The sequence below is a fragment of the Ambystoma mexicanum genome, chromosome 7q (genome assembly GCF_040938575.1).
Source record: "Ambystoma mexicanum isolate Mex_15411 chromosome 7q, UKY_AmexF1_1, whole genome shotgun sequence".
NCBI lineage: Eukaryota > Metazoa > Chordata > Amphibia > Caudata > Ambystomatidae > Ambystoma > Ambystoma mexicanum.
In genome coordinates this window covers 170,748,000-170,764,427 of record NC_090941.1, presented here as the reverse complement: position 1 = coordinate 170,764,427, position 16,428 = coordinate 170,748,000, and the positions used below count along the sequence as shown (strand labels likewise).

General features: G+C 46.4%; 1 protein-coding gene across 9 annotated transcripts in view; it reads right to left on the bottom strand.

Moving 5' to 3' along the window:
* DOCK9 (dedicator of cytokinesis 9) overlaps positions 1 to 16,428 on the bottom strand; it is a 2,709,375-nt gene that overhangs the window by 719,942 nt on the left and 1,973,005 nt on the right. For all 9 annotated transcript variants that reach the window (XM_069639825.1, XM_069639823.1, XM_069639827.1 and 6 more), the window contains one exon: positions 2,395 to 2,442. In XM_069639825.1, coding sequence (XP_069495926.1) covers positions 2,395 to 2,442 — 48 coding nt within the window. The remainder of the gene's footprint in view (positions 1 to 2,394; positions 2,443 to 16,428) is intronic.

Genomic DNA, 16,428 nt, shown 5'->3' with positions numbered 1-16,428 from the left:
TCCAACGCCAACTAGCCTTCCTGAACGATCTCCTTTCTCTCTACCCGCTTGTCCTGTGGGAAGAAATCCAGGATCGGAGCCATCTTGTACCATAGCTCCCGGTCGTACCTGGCCAGGATCGCTAAGGCGTTGGCCACCTTGACAGTAGTCGCCGCCGAGTAATTGACCTTCCGTCCTACAGCGTCTAATTTCTTCCCCTCGCTGTCCAGGTGAACAGATGTTGACCACTGGTTGGACGACTTCTTCCTTGCCTCAGTCAAGAACACAGAGCCTGGCGATGGTTGCGACAGCAGAACCTTGGGTGCAGACTCCAGCACCCGATACTTCTTCTCTAGCCGGTCTCACTAAGCCGGTGCCAAGTAGGGGTTCTTCAGGAGCAATAGCCCCTCATCCCAGATGTCGTTGAGGAGTGGTATAGACAGAATGGTCTTCCTCTTTGCCTCACGGCGTTGGTACAGGAATCCCTCCTTTTTCTTCTCTTCTGGGGTGAGCTGAAAAAGTTCTGACGCACGGGCAATCATGGAATGGAAGGATACCAGTTATTCCAGCGGAGAAGCCCGAGGCCACCATCGTCGTCGGTGTCCGTCATAGCCGTGTCCGTCCCCGTCTCCCTGGGGGGGGGGGGGGGCAAGGCTGTGACGGTTTGAGCAGAGGCATAAGGTGCCTCCTCCTTTTCTTCGGCAGAGGTCGGTGGCCCCAATGTCAACGCGGTCCTCCCTGGTGGCATTGCTGGCGGTGCCGTCGGCATACTCTTCTGATTCTCCGACACCAGTGTGTGGAGGGTTGAGAGAATATCCTGCGACAGATCCCTGGGGCACAGGACCGCTGGGCCCAGCGCCTTTGTCGTTGCCTCCTGCCCGTCGTAGTCACCCATCTCCTCCGGGATGGTGCGACGGAAACAATATCTTCCTCATCGGAAGATGAAATGTCTGTGCCCTGTAGCTCTTCCCCTCCCTCCCCTTTCTTCGGGTCCTGAGGGGTCGGTCTTGGGCTGAGATCAGGCATCCTCTTCTGCGGAGTCTTCCCCGCTGGTCTGGCCGAAGCGCCCGTATGGGAGGGAGCTCCAACTGGATATCAAGGCAGATGGAGACGATGAACACACCCTGTCGCGGGATCCGCTTGCGCGGCAAAGCCGACAGAAGCGGACTTGCAGTGTTTGGCCTGGTCTTGGGCCCCCACGGATGGAGCGCCCTCAAGGACTTAGAAGCCTGCTCAGGTTGCCCAGATCCAGATGAGGCCTGCCCCTGCGGTCCACCCGGGGTAGATGCCTTGGTCTTGAGCCATTTCGCCAGTCAGACTTGCCGGTCCTTCATCGTGTGCTTGGAGAAGCCCTGGCAAATCTCACAATCTTCCTCCTTCTGCGTCGGGTGTAGACAATACGGGCACTGGGAATGCTTGTCGTCCATGAAAACATTCCGCAAGCCGCATCTGGTGCAGAGCTTGAAGAGGGAAGCCCTGTCCTTCTCCTCCGGCATGATCCGGCGCCGTGTAGGCCTGATGCACTTCTGGAAACTTCCAAGAAGAAAAACACTCGACGATTTAAGCTCTTGAGGGGCGAAGAACGAAACCGAAAAATGGATCCCCGTTGATCGGATGGATAGCGATGGAGCATACGGGCTCAATTGAACAAAAACACAGTTTTCCTACCAAGAAAACTTGAAGAGCAAAACGCGAGAACTCCCAACACTTGAACGTGCAGTAAAAATCTGAAGATGGCTGCCAGAGGAGGGGCATAGCGAGAGGGCAGTCATTGACTGGGGGCAGTATGACCCAGAGCTCAGTGATTGATTTTTAGGAGAAAGCCAGTTTATAAATGAAAGTGAAACTGTTTTTTCTTTTACAGAGGATTCCCAGCCTGGCGACGGGGAATATTCATGAGCATGTGAATCCGTGCCAAACCCCATGCTGGAGAAGGGAATAGTTTCTTACCTGTCACTCCATTTCTCCAGCATTGGTATCTTTCATGGATTCACATGCTTAGAATATTCCCAGTCTGTCGACGGGGAATATTCTAAGCATGTGAATCCATGAAAGATCCAATGCTGGAGAACATAACATACACAGACTAGCAGCTGGATTACTCAAACGAACAAATGTGTACATATGTTAGTCCCAGTTTTATTCTTTAGCCATTTGGAAAATCATAAAATGTACATGGCATGGAGGCGCTCAGGTTAGTTGCAAGTTTTGCTAAGGAGAACATTTTCAATGCTCCAGACCACAGAAAGATAGCGTTGATCTACATTAATCACAAGAAACAAATCCGCTTATAAAAAACAGCAACCCTGAGATGTAAAAAAATAAATACATGCGTCATTGAGCGAGAACTACTAGCTCTACCCCTTTCCATTGATTATTGAAAAGGGATCACTTAATTTAGATTTTACACAGTACCTGGCTATGTATCGCTTTCCCATGTACTGAAACTGATGCAAGCACACTCTGCAAAGAAAAAAAGTTGTAATTATTACTTCAAGCAGCAATCATTTAGGATCACACTTCAGACGTTGCTCTTGGCACATCACAGTAAACAAAGCAACAGTGTTCTTTATGGTACAAGAAAGATGGCGAAATTACTTACTGGTAATGTTCTTTCTATGGATTCTTCTCCCACAGATTCCTCATTTTGAGAGATCATCCCATCAGCTTCAGCTGCTCTGAGAATTTTGACAGGTGGCTTAGAGTGGCTCAACATCTCTCGTCTTCGTGCCTCGATCACGCCACTGCTCAACTCCAGTCCTGACGTTGATCGTCAGAATTGAGTGTGCTATATCTCCCTTACCTCAATAACCCATCTTTTCCCCCTACAGAGAAAAATCCTGTGCATTGAACAGAAGATAACTGAAAATAACTTTTCTCATATTTCATCATTTTTATTTGTGAGGAATGAAAGCCAATTAACCACAACATGGCCTCAACTAGGACGTGATAGGGGCTTACAATTTCTTTATACATTTTTTTACAATGAAGCTGCTTGGAGCTCCAACTCGTCCCCTCTCCTCCGATATGCAGCAAATTAAGCAGTACACTAACAAGGTCATTAGCAGCTTCCATAAAGGAGTAGCTAGGGAAGGCAATGGGGAATCTGTGCAACAAGAATACATAGAAGGAGAAATGACTTACTGGTAATGTTCTTTCTATGGATTTTTCTCCTGCTGGTTCCTCATCCGATAGATATCTCCTCCAGCGTCTTAGTGCAAAGGGGAGGGGTAGGCACCACTTGGGAACCACATTTCTATTAATTCAATACATATTAAATAATAAATGTAGTGCCATCAACCAGCAAACTTGACATACACTACACCAAGAGAAATACACAAGAGGGAGAATATCTAGTGAAACAATCACTACACCGGGAGACGCCAACAGGTGTAGTAAAAACAACTGCATGTTAATACATTTCTTTAATGCATAAACATTAAGTTCACGAAAACAAAAATACACAGAATTCTTATATTTCTTCAAGTAATAATCTTCTCTTTAATTTTCATTGTTTCGCGTGCATAAGCCCATGCCGATGCATTTTGGACAACAACGTCCTTCTTCAGGGCGGGTTCTACAAATATACAATATAATATAATCTTCTAAGTTTGTAACCTCATTAACATATGTCCAACTCATAAGTTAAATATCAGATAGTTGGAATATTTGGAAACTCCATGATTAAAGCTAATCATTATACCGGTTTGCTGGCAAATAGAGAAGTGTTGACGAATTTTCGATATTCGTCTTTACAATCTAGGTGGATAGAGATGCTCTAGATAATGTTCTCTCATGGTGTCACTCCCAATGCTATGTAACATAATGCGCAACACCCTGCACGGTTAAACGGCATGAAGAATAGTATAAACACTGTTATTGTATCTGTCTGAATATGGTATGAAGTATATCAACTGGCACTCTTACCTAATGAGTGGGAAAACAATAGGAGGAAATGTAGAGCAGAGCAAATAGTGTTCCGCTTGTGCAGCACATAGTGGACCATGAGCCTGCAAACAAAATTGTGCTTTATCAAATATCTCGAATTCTAGGGTGTCATGATGTAAGTCCCCGTTTAAACTTGTGAATACCCGCTCATTTCCACTGCTGAGGTGCTTACCTCAATCAAGAGAGATAACTGTATGGTCACTCGTCGCGCTGTCTAGTAGGAGGACCGCGAGAGGCCAGTCCTACAAATAAATCAAAAGTGGCTTCAGTCACTAGAAGGGCTCTTTTCCATAGACTAAATGTACCGTGCCTGATTGAAATAAGTATAACTGAAACTTAAAAGTATGCATACCTTTGTTGGTATGCTTGAGTGAATTCTAATATGCTGTGTGTCTCAGACCTAGGATGCCGATACAAAGGACCCGCACGTCTGCTCAGCTATGGAACACGAACTTTACCATGGCAGCAGACACGCAAGACCTACATAGTGTTTAACACTGCGTCATCACGTGCCCCATGCGATGATGTGCATCCTTTTGTTTCCGCAATCATGCGGCGGACGTGCCTGAGTAAAAGGGGCCTGATGGGAGTTGTGGTTCTATAGCGAACACAATATCTATTGAAAAATGCCAAGCTGAAGGTCAATCATATTCATGGTGAATAAATATGTAGCCGTAAGGCCTACGCACCTGCTGGACAGTGCAGAACTCCAAAGGTAAAAAAGCTCCTGACTCTATTAGACAAAATAGTTGAGAATAGAGCAAATATCGAATAATATGGCTAGCTCCTATCTATACTCAAGAATAGAAAACATATATAGTATTGAGGGTTTGAGGTGCCTCATCGTACGTGGGAGCATCTCAATTCTGAATTCCTTAATTTGTAGATCCATCTAGTTCTGAACGAGAGCAATCACATCACCAGTTAATGCATTACTTTCTTCACTTCTAGTGATTCTAACACTTTCCTTTGTACAATTACCTGGACAACATGTTCACATGTACTACGGTATAACATTCTCGCGAAACTTGTTTTCATACATTAGTACATGTTCTGGGGTGGCCTGTCATCACATCTAACCCAATCAACAAACTATCAGGGAGAAATAGTATTCTACATATGCCGTCTTACTTCTGCAGTGCGACTACAGTTTTAGGGCCCCATCACGAGTTTGGCGCCATTAGTGCCGGCGCCAATAGCTCTACCGCCAAACCCCCTGGCGCTATTAGCGCCGGATCACGGGTTTGGCGGAAGGGTTATTGCCCATTCCCCATTGGGCCCATTCGGGAATTCCTCATTCCCCATTGGGCCCAATGGGGAAAATTCACGTATTTCCCGCCAGCGGAAATTGCACCGAAAATATGCAATTTTGCCGTGGATTGAAATCCGCCAAAGGCATGATCTGGCGGACCCTTAAATGCTGCGGTAATAGCGCTACCGCCGCATTTAAGGTTTACCGCCAGACTCGTGATGAGGCCCTAAGTATTGAGCAAATTATATCATTAAAACAGTGGATTCACATTAGAGAATAATGCTTAGGGTTTCCTGTTTTAGGGGTTTATTATATTTTACTTTCGGGGGTGTTTTTGCAGTGTCTTCAAAAAGTTTCAGAATCTGTGTTAATCAGTGTTTTCCCGTTTGCCCACTTCAGGAAATTGCAGATAATTGTTTTTTCCAGTGTAAATACACAAATATTCTTTTATTGTTTCATTGCACGCATAAGTAGGGTAATATCTCTTAGAGCAAGATGTTATGAGCACTTTCCAGACAATAAAGATGAATGTGTTAACATTTCTGCAAGTTAAAATTATTGTGGTAAATTATGCAATACCAGGGAATCTTTACCCATCCTTGCTCTTTCTTTTCTTCCCATGAAGACTTTGATTTGTGAACACTACCTTTCCACATTGTACAGACTTCTAATTTTAGCAGATAAAGCATAGAGTGATAAAAGGATTTGCCAGGGAACACTCACTTTGGTGGAGATGAGGATTATTTTGACTTTCAAAATAAACTCCAAGCAGATAATAACTGTTTAACAAGTGCTGCTCACTACAAAATGAGTAGGGAGTCTAATTAATGTACCCCCTGACGCTTGATTGGAGGGGGTGAGCATGCCAAAACTGTTTGCCTGGTGTGGGAATATCAGGGGATCCTATAGCAGAATTGTTCAAAGGCAACACAGCAGGTTGGGTAATGGTTGCTGAGATTTTATATGTTTATACCTTCCTGTAAATCATATGGCTTTTTTCCTGTTCCTGCTGCATCATGTGCTGTAAAAAGTGTTGTTTTGGCTGGGGATGCGCACGGCTCTCTCGCTTCACTCTGTGTGGGATGTTTTGTCCCCATAGTGAAAATCAAAAACTGGCACCCATGAATATACGTACAGTAAGTGAGCATATCTTAAAGTGAAATATACAAATGTAGTTCAATTGACCTTCCGCTTAGAAGGAAGTGTGCAAGACAAAAGAGCTTTGGACTTTTAAAAAAAAGTTACAAACACCAGAAAAATGATCTGAGAGAGGACATGTTCCAATATAAATGCTGGAAAAGCATATAAGTTGCTCACCTTTTAAACCCAGCAATCTGTAGTGAAATATTCCCTGTAAAACAAAATTCCAATACAAGACAAGTTCTTGTTTTCTTGTGGGTAAGTGCCTGCACTGGGAACATCACAACCTGGGTAAAATCCTGATAGCCAAATACTTGAGCAAGCTTGCCAACCTCAAGAAAACCCAAGGGTTTATGTCTGCCTTCAAGTTACGCTGTCCACCCACATGTATCCCTTAAATGAGCCATCATTTATACATCGCTCCCAATTTAAAAACTCTCCTTGAAGAAAGAATGTGATAAGCTGCAATTCAGGGGCCTGCAGCTTCTGATTGGCTGCTGGTTGCGGGTGCTCTAGAGAGCCACATAAGGTTGGGAGGTGACCTTGACACCGTGGCCTCACACACTCTTTGTACGTGGAAGCCTCACACAGCTTTCCTTTTAAAACCAACAAACTGATGACACTTTTCAGTTCTCCTCCAGACAGATACACATACACAGAGGGTCTCTGACCACAAACCGATACATTGAAAAATCCATCTTAAACCATTTTTTGTAAATACAAATATTTGTCAGTTGTCAAGGGCTATTTTGAGGAATTTTAGCCAATTTTAAGATGTGAATTGGCAACCATAAAAATGGCTGCAATTTGTCTACAATTCCTCAAAAAGGCTCAGACCACATATGAATACATTAATTGTTTTACAAAAAACGATGCAACACTGAATGTACAGTGTTTTTTAATAAGATCAGGGGACAGGAAGGGAAGCAATGGGAGAAAGCAAACAAGCATCCATGGGGTGAGTAGGGCCCTTTACCTATTGTCTGCTAAGCCCCCCTTCCAGCAACCCCTTAAACTCCAAACTTCATCCCATCCCTGCTCCTACTAAGGCACCACTGGCAAAGGGCAAAAGTGTTTTTCAGTTTAAAACCTAGGAGGCACTTTTTCTTCCATTGGTGTTTTTCCGGTGTTTATCGGATTTCACTGAAAACAGGAAAGCCTAATAATGCTTTACACTTAAGCCTCTTCTTGCTCCAATATAGCTGACATTCATAAGGTTAGGTAAATCACACATGTCTAAAATTCGAGCCAGATCCTAACAAAATAAGTGTTCGCATATTATGTCTTAGATAATGCTTTAGAGAAATTAAAATATTGCATCAGATAATGTACTAAGATATAGGTAGATACGTGTATAGCATGATAAGGATTTGTAGAGGTAAATATCCATATGCAATTCCTGTTTCCAAGAAGCAGTGTAGGTCCAATTCTTCATTTAAACCATTAGGAGTAACTGTGTCTAGTCTGTCAATCCAGAATGCCTCTCTTTGTTAGAGTTTCTTACTGGTACTCGTTCTTATGTTGATGACATTCGCTATCTTGAGGGTTTGGAACCTGATCTGTTTTAGTTGGTGCTTGTGATGTTGGAAATGTTTAGCTACAGGTGAGTGTTGGTTATTGGTCCTGATATTGGACTTGTGTTCATTCCAACAAATCCGAGCCTTGCGGCCGGTTTGACCGCCAATAATCAGCCCAGACGGACATTTGATCGAATAGACAACGTTCTGTGTATTACATGTCGCATGATCGTGCAACCTGATTTTTTCTCCTGTTGTGGGATGGACAACAACATCTCCTTTGATGATGTTGTTGCAGTTGTTAAATGACAAGCAAGGATAGGTGCCAGTTTTCTTAGGTTTCTGTTTCTTTCCACTCTCCAAGTTTGTCTTGACCAGAAGATCTCTTAAATTGTTGCTCCTTTGGAAGGCAAAGATTGGTGAAGATCTCAGTGAAGAGATCTTGAAGTGGCCAATGTTTCAATATAGATCTTTTGAGTTTCGTGGATTGGATGCTTTATTTGCCGGCAAATACCAGCGGGCCTTCAGAGGCATTCATTGTCTTAGGAGAGAACAGTGATGCCTGGTCCTTTGTAGCAACTTTGTCCTTGGCTTCTGTGAGTTCCATTTCGGAGTATCCTCTTCCCTGGAACTTAGTAATCATTCTGTTGAGTTCTTGTTCACATTCGATCTCTGTATTCATGATGCATTTGACCCTCAGTAATTGGCTATAACATTAGCTTTTAATGGTCGAGGGTGGATGGAAACTCATTCTGTGTAGCAAATTGTTGCGGTCAGTTGGTTTGTGGTATAATGTGGTTTCAACTCCTATGGCTGTAGGGCTGATTTGAACATCTAAGAAATGGATACTAGGGTCTCCAGTCTCAGAGATAAATTTGATCCTGTTGTCAATCATATTGAGATACGTTAGAAACAATGCGTTTCTCGTGTGCCATTCCATACCAGGAAGATGTCGTCTATATAAGGCCCCAATAGCAGATGTATTTATGCCAAACGGGGTGGTGAGTTAGTTACATGGTCATATTCGAATTTGAGCATAAATGAGTTGGCATAGTCCGGTGCCATTGTCGCACCCATAGCTGTACCGCTAGTTTGTAGGTAAAATATTATAAGTTACTCACCATAGTGACCAACTTACTCCTAGTCCATTGTCCCCTTTCCTCCATACTGTATGGGGCGTCCCTCGCTACAGAGGGGAAACAGAACCTTTTTCACCAGAAAAAATTGTCTTCCCCTTTAAATTTAGAAGTGCGCAGGAGCGCTGCCCTGGGAGCATGCACTCCCCTGACTCCGCCCATCTGCACCACTCCTCAGTCCCCTTTGACGGGTTGACAATATTAGGATTGCCTAATGGCACTGAGATGTTAAGGGGAGGAAGGTGGGACGTATGGAGGAAAGGGGACTATGCATTAGGAGTACGTTAGTCACTACGATGAGTAACTTATAATTACTCCTACACCCCGTCCCCTTTCCTCCATTCTGTATGGGTGATTACAACTGAATGCAGCCCTGGGGAGGAGAGTTGCCCCTCTAAGAAAACAAGTTCTTCAAAACTGCCTGGCCAAATGCTGCATCCGACCTGGCACTGGCATCCAAGCAGTAGTGTTTGCAAAAGGCAGATGGTGAAGCCCAAGTAGCTGCTTTGCTGATTGTCTGCCATGGGACGTGTCTTTGGAAAGCCACAGCCGTGGCCTTGGCTCCGATGGCGTGGACGTGCATGTTTGCTGGCGAAGTACTGTGCTGCCCCTCATATGCCTCCTATATGGCCATCCTCATCCACCTCGCTATGGAAGCCTTGGAGGCTTGACAGCCTGGTTTTGACCAGCCAAAAGTGATGAACAAGGCACCCGATTTACGGAAGCTCTTCGTCCTGTCCAGGTAAAATCTTAGAGCACGCCTGACATCCAGACAGTGCAATACCTTCTGAGCCTCGTCCTTTGGATCTGCAAAGAATGTTGGGAGTACTATCTCCTCGTTAAGGTGAAGGAGGAAACTTACTTAGGGAGAAAGGCAGGATGCATCGTAATTACCACCTTGTCCCAGTGAAATGTGCTATAGGGCTCTGAGGCCACCAGGGCCTGAATTCTGCTGATCCGGCGTGCCGAGGTAAGCCCAACAAGTAGATCCGTCTTAATGGTAACCAGCATGATGTCTGTTGACGCCATGGGTTCGAAGGGTTTATGTGCCGGAGCACCGAAGTACCACGGTAAGGTCCCAGACCGGATGTGGATGTTTGACAGACCAGCCAAGTGTATCTTAACCACCAGATGAGAAGATGTCGTCACCGGAGTTCTTGTAGGCCCCATGGCCGCCAGATGCGTACGGCAGGTGTCTATCTGCACACTGAGTGAGCCACATGCGCAGAGAAAGATAACACATCGTCCAGTGAGCATGCCAGTATATCAATCTTGTTTGTTTTAGCCCAGTGACAGAACCTGGTGCACTTTCTCCTGTACTGACTCCTGGTGGAGTCGCTTCTAGCCAGGTTGTCCCATGACAGGTGTAGATGTTTCAGGGTAACCTGTTCAGGAACAAAGCCGCAAGGGCTAACTTCTGCAGAGCGGGGTGAACCACTGTGCCCCCCTGCTGGGAGAGTAAGTGGGCTGGGCCCAGCGAGAGGTGTACTGGAGGCTGATCCGACAATCTGAGAAGTTCCGAGAACCAAGGTCTTGCAAGCCACCGTGGTGCTATCAGGATGAGTCGCAGGCTCTGCGACTCCCTAACCTTTCAGATGACCCTGTGAATCAGTGGAGTGGGAGGAAAAGTGTATGCATTCATGTCGTTCCAAGGAATCTGCAACGCGTCCCGCAGAGATCCCCTGCGTTGCCCCAGCCAGGAAGCAAGTTGCTCATGGTGGCGAATAGGTCGACCTGAGGGTGGTCATACCTGTCAAAGATTCCCCCCCATGACCACTACGTTCAACTGCCACTCATAGTTGTTGATCCCCAGCCTGTTGAGCCTACCCACCTCCAGGTTGGATTACCCACGGAAGGTCAAATGTTGACAAGTAAATGTTGTTTGCCAGTGCCCACACCCAAATGTTGAAAGACAGCCTGCAGAGTGGAGGGGACCTGGTACCTCCCTGATTGTTGATGTAATACATGCAAGTGGAGTTGTCTGTCTGGATGCAGACCTACTTGCTGCTGATAATGGGAAGGAACGCTTTGAGAGCAAGCCAGATGTCCATCATCTCCAGCCAGTTGATGTGTTCCAGCAATTCATGCCCTGAACATACTCCCTGGACGAGGTGGTTGTCTAGTGTAGCACCTCCCACCCCCCATCCCTCTAGGGATGAGTCTGTGGTAATGATGATCTCCGGAACGGCCTGCCTGTTAACGGGTTGTTCTCTCCACTCCACCACAACAGGTCCTGGTGGAGGTGCTGTGGTATGCTGACTAGAGCAGCCTCAGAGCCTGTCTCCTGATTCCAAGAGGCTGAGAAATGTAGCTGCAGCCTCTTCATTCTGAGTCTTATGTGTGGAACAGCCTGGAGACAAGCAGCCATTATTCCGAGCAGGTTCTGGTACCACTATGCGGAGGTCACTGGTCTGCTGAGAAAATGCCTCGAGGCCTTCCTGATTGCAGTGATCTTGTCTGCCGAGGGGAAGATCCTCTATGCCCTTGTGTCCCAAAGTAGCCCAAGGAATGTTGGAGTGCTTGGAGAGTAATTGTGACTTCTTGAGATTGATAGAGAACCCCAGATCGTATAGCATGTGCATAAGTGCTGAAGCTGAGCACTGAACTGCCTCGGGCGAGACTGCTTGCACAAGCCAATCGTCTAGGTACGGATACAGGTGATGGCCTTTCGCTCTGAGCAGGGCCGCTACCGAGTTAATTAATCTCATAAATACCTTTGGAGCCGAGTTGAGGCCAAAGGGGACAACCTTGTACTGAAAATGAAAACCCATAATCCTGGACCTCAGGAATGAACGATGGGGCTCCCAAATGGGGACGTGGAGGTAAGCATCCTTCAGATCCAGGGAGCAAATCCAGTCTCCTTCACACAGTGTCTCCGCAATAAGAGCTGGAGTAACCATCTTGAACTTGGAAGGGGTAGGGAAAGGTTCAAGGAAGAAAGGTCTAGAACAACTCCCAGGCCAGCCTGGTTCTTTTTCTGAATGACAAATATTCGGGAACAGAAGCCCATGCCTCGTTGCTAAGCTAGAACTTCCTCCACTGCCTGACTCGTGATGAGCGAGTGGATTTCTGCCAAAATCTGTGGAAGTGGAGGAATTGGCAGGCGGAAGCCTATGGAAACTACAGAGAAGACCCATGGGTCTGTGTACCTTGCCCACCAGGAGTGGAAGTAAAGGGCAAGCCTGCCCCCCACCGGAGAATTGTGGATCTGGATGACATTGTCGCAACTTCTTACCCTGAGGCTGGTGCCTGGGAGGGGGACTGGAAAACCCCCTTGTGGGAGGATTTGTGCTGCTTGGGCCTGTGCTGGCTAGGAGACCGGTCGGGTTGTCTGGTGCACCACTCCTGAAAACCCCTGAAGCCCCCCCCCCAAAGGTACGAGCTCTGTCAGAGCCTTTGTGACCCTGGCTATAGGCCTTGGGTGCCGACTTTGTCAGGACTTAGCTGTCTGAGAGCTATTCTTCTTTTTGTCAAGTTCCTCGTCCGTGGTCGAGTGGAACAAGCCCCCCCACCCAAAAAAGGACAGTCTAGAATGCGCTCTTGCACATCAGGGTTAAACTTGGTTGCCTTGAGCTAAGCTGTCCTCCACATATCTGTGGCAAAACAAATCGCTCTACCTGCGGTATCGATGTGAGCGACTGTGGATTCCATGACATCTTGGGCCACAATCTTGGCCTCTGCCAATCCGGCCCTGAAGTGCGCCTGACTATACGTGGGCAGCACTGGGAGGAAGTCTCCAATCTCCTCCCACAGCTTTTGATTCACTGCTGGCAGCATAGTGTCAGCATTGGCCTGGCACAGATGGAGTGGCATTAGAGTAAATCGTTTTGCTGTAGGATTCCAACAGCTTTTCCCCCTTCCCTAGGAGTGCTGAGGTGGGTGCAGATGACGAAGACTGTGGCTTGGAATAAAGGGGGGCCGCTGCTATAACTGATGAATGTGGTTGAGGGTGCATCGACAGAATTAGGGAGCTCCCCTCTGCCTGCCTATACTTGGCATTGAGGCGCTTATTGGTAGGTTGAGTTGAGTGAGGCTTCATCCATCCCTTCTTGGCCAGGGCTTATATATCCTTTTGCAAAGGGATGCCAGTTCTTGTGGCAGGGCGAATGGTCAGCAAATCGGCCAGAATCCCCGCCTCAGGTTGCTCAACTTCAGGCTGCGGAATACCAAGGTATTCTGCAACACCCGCCAGCCTCTCGTGGAAGGCTTTAGCTGATGAGGGGGTATCCTGGTCCTTCTCCTCATCCATGTCGCCTGCTGTGTCCTGTAGGTCGGGAGTTGTCGGAGGCGTGCTAGGTGCGGGTAGCTGTGGCGTAGGGACTGGCAGTGCCGGGGAGTGCTGCGTAGGGTGCCCTGGAGGTGGAGCCACCGTGACTGATGTGAGTGCGGGAACCAAGGGCTGAACTGGGGCTGGGGTCTGGAGCACAGTCCGAGCCTGTGGTGATACCCGAGGGAGCATCAAGAGTGGACTAAGTAAGCATTGCCAAGAGCTAAGAAGTAGGCGAAAGCAAATATACTTGTAATGGAATCTATATGCCAAAGGAATCTGGGAGAAAGACGCCTGGTAGGATAAGAACTGACAAAGTGAATAAGCTTCCAAGTAGGAGTGTGTACTGGGAAGCTTATGAGAAATTGTGCAAAATAACTGACAATAATTGGGTTTCCTAGCAAGAGAGTATACTGGGAAGAAAGACTATGTTGGTTTTATAAGCCTCATGGTGAAGCTGAAACTGTGGCAAGATATTCATGAAACAGATGCAAGCAAGATGTGTCGGTTGTGTGACCTGTAATGGGTGGACCGTGTGGTCCGACAAATGCGCCTCAACTGAGCACATCCACCTAAGGAAAATCCACTTCGCGATTGCTGTGACTGAATAAAGATAAAGAAAGAAAATGTGCGTGAACTGCAGTTGAGGAACTGAACTTTATGTTTAGAAACATTGAAGATCCCAAGGAATGGTGTTTTGTGAAATCTTGAAAGACTTGAAAGCGTGGGGAAGGGAACCCCTCTGTTGGAACTTAAATAGTTTGAATATTGGGGAAGGGAGAACCCTTTTCCATTTAGAAGAAGCTCTGAACTTTTTTTTTTAACACTTTATTTGATGCGGACATCCCTACACATTGTAGATGTGAGGGCAAGTATAGGTTTTGGACACAGACATTTGGACTTCCTGACACAGACTTTACATAGTTTCAGTTAGGTAGGGAAATCCCACCTTTGTATAGGGTAAGGGAGGCCTTCTTCCAAGCATCTTTTTATTTGAATAAAAGTTTGTAGCCCAAACTTCAGTCATTTGTCTGTGTCTGCTTCACAATGCCTTCACATCGGTCAGTGCTGAACCAGTCGACACAGTCAACACCGAAGCTGTATCAGCAGCGGCCCTCTCAAAAATCTACATCTGCTTTTTTAAATCCTCCTATTCTTCCCTCAAAGCCCCCTTAGAAGGGTAAGATTTACCCTGTTCCCCTAACGAGTCAGAGTCGCACCTGTGCTTTTTCTTGTGAGAGGAAGAGGAGCAAGAGTGGTAGGACTCGCTGCATGAGTGCACCTGCTTCTTGGATTTTTTTTAGACATCTTTCGCAGGGGTATGTCCCACACTGTCTGGGCACAAGGAGTTTGCAGATGATCTAGCCAGCAATTTTGATGTCGGCCTTCCTAATGTCAGTTTTGCCAAGTATTCCCTCACCGCCTTCGGGTTCATGGACTGACCGGAACCGCATTGCTCTGTGTCATGCTCCACTTCCAGACGCCACACACAGATGTGTTGTGGGCCTGTGAGGGACATTTTCAAAATGGCCATGACCTTCTAATGCACTTTCTCCCCCAAAATTTTAGCCGTTCTGAACAGCGTGCGCAGCGCACAGAAAAAGGAATTGAAGTAGGTGGCTGTAGTGCATTCCTTAAGTACAGAGACTGAAGTCACATCCAGAGTTGTTGAATGGCACAGTCGATAAACAAGGGTGATGAGCCGCACTACGACCTCTGTGGACATTGTTCTGAGCAGCTGGCACTGGGAGGATAATCTATTAAGTGGAGGAATCTGTGGGAGAAAGCAATCAATTCAAATATTCTTCCTGCGGCAGCAGATCTCAAATAGGGGGCGCCATGCGGCTCTGGCATTAAGGGGCCTCAGCTCTGTGGTCGAGTCTGGATGTGACATTGGCACACGCAGCCTGCACTGAACACCATGACCTCAGTTATTTTTTCTCTGTGCTCAGCTATATTGGGGGATCAAGAGATGTATGAGGTGCTTCACAACTTTGAAGGAGATGGCAACAGGAGAGAGCTCCCTGACTGAGGGGTAGGATGTGAGGATGAGGAATCCATGGATGGAACATCCATCAGAAAGAACCGGAGGCAAGACATTTTAATGGCTTTTGCCCTCCCAAGGAGTTCTCATCTTAGATAGTCTCCTATAGCAGTATTAGGAGGTAAGAGACAGGAGGAACAAACCCTGCAGCAGTCAAGTACGTGTATTAGTACAGCTCTGCCAAAGTAGGCTCCTGACCCGACCAACTATCCAGGCAATAGTGTTTTGCAAACATGTTTATGGACACCCGCACTGCAGGCCAACAAATATTCTTTATACAAACTCCTCTTTGTAGTATTGATGTAGCTGCAACACTCTTGGGGGAATGAGCTCTGAAGCTTTCAGGAATATCTGTTCGCGCTCTAGAATAGCATCCAGACACACAACACAATCCATCTGGAAATGGTTTGTTGTGTCACCTCTTTGCCGGTCTTTGGGCCAGTGTAGCCAACAAAGAGCAGATCTTCTAGTATGAAGGGGCTAATTATCGCGATGTAAAAACAACTCCCTTCACGGGACAAGCCTATGTACCCTTCCCTCATCCTTCGAGAGATGAGGTGGTGGGTAAGAGCAATTATTGCTTTTGCGCCTAGATGGAATCCAGGGGCGGGCAATGTTTAATGTATAGTCAACTTATTAATTGCTTTCACACTCGGCACCTTCGGAACTTAGCCGAAGGCATGGCTCACTCCCACACACTTCTGCTTTCACATATAACTCCAAAAAAAACACTTTACACAACACAGCTGTCATAAGAATGCAGCTACTTTTAACGACAAACATTCAACCTGTTGCTACAAACCTAATTGTCTTTCCTCTTACACACACCCTCCACCTTAGCTCCTAGTATACCTCTTTCCACCCATCCACATAGCATTTAGACATTGGTGACTAGCAGGGACTTGGCCACTCTTTCATAACTTTAATGGCCATAAGGCACACATGCATAATAGCACCTCACAATTTCCAATACTTTGGTCCCTGTGAGGGCATTCAACCAACAGCGCACTGGGACCATAATTATGGTGAAAGGCGCTATACAAATAATGAATTAACTAATGTAAAAAGCTGTTAAGCAAATGGCCTGTGAGAGGTGAAACTCAGACACCAATTTTAGCCAGAAACGAAGGATGTACCCTGAGCGT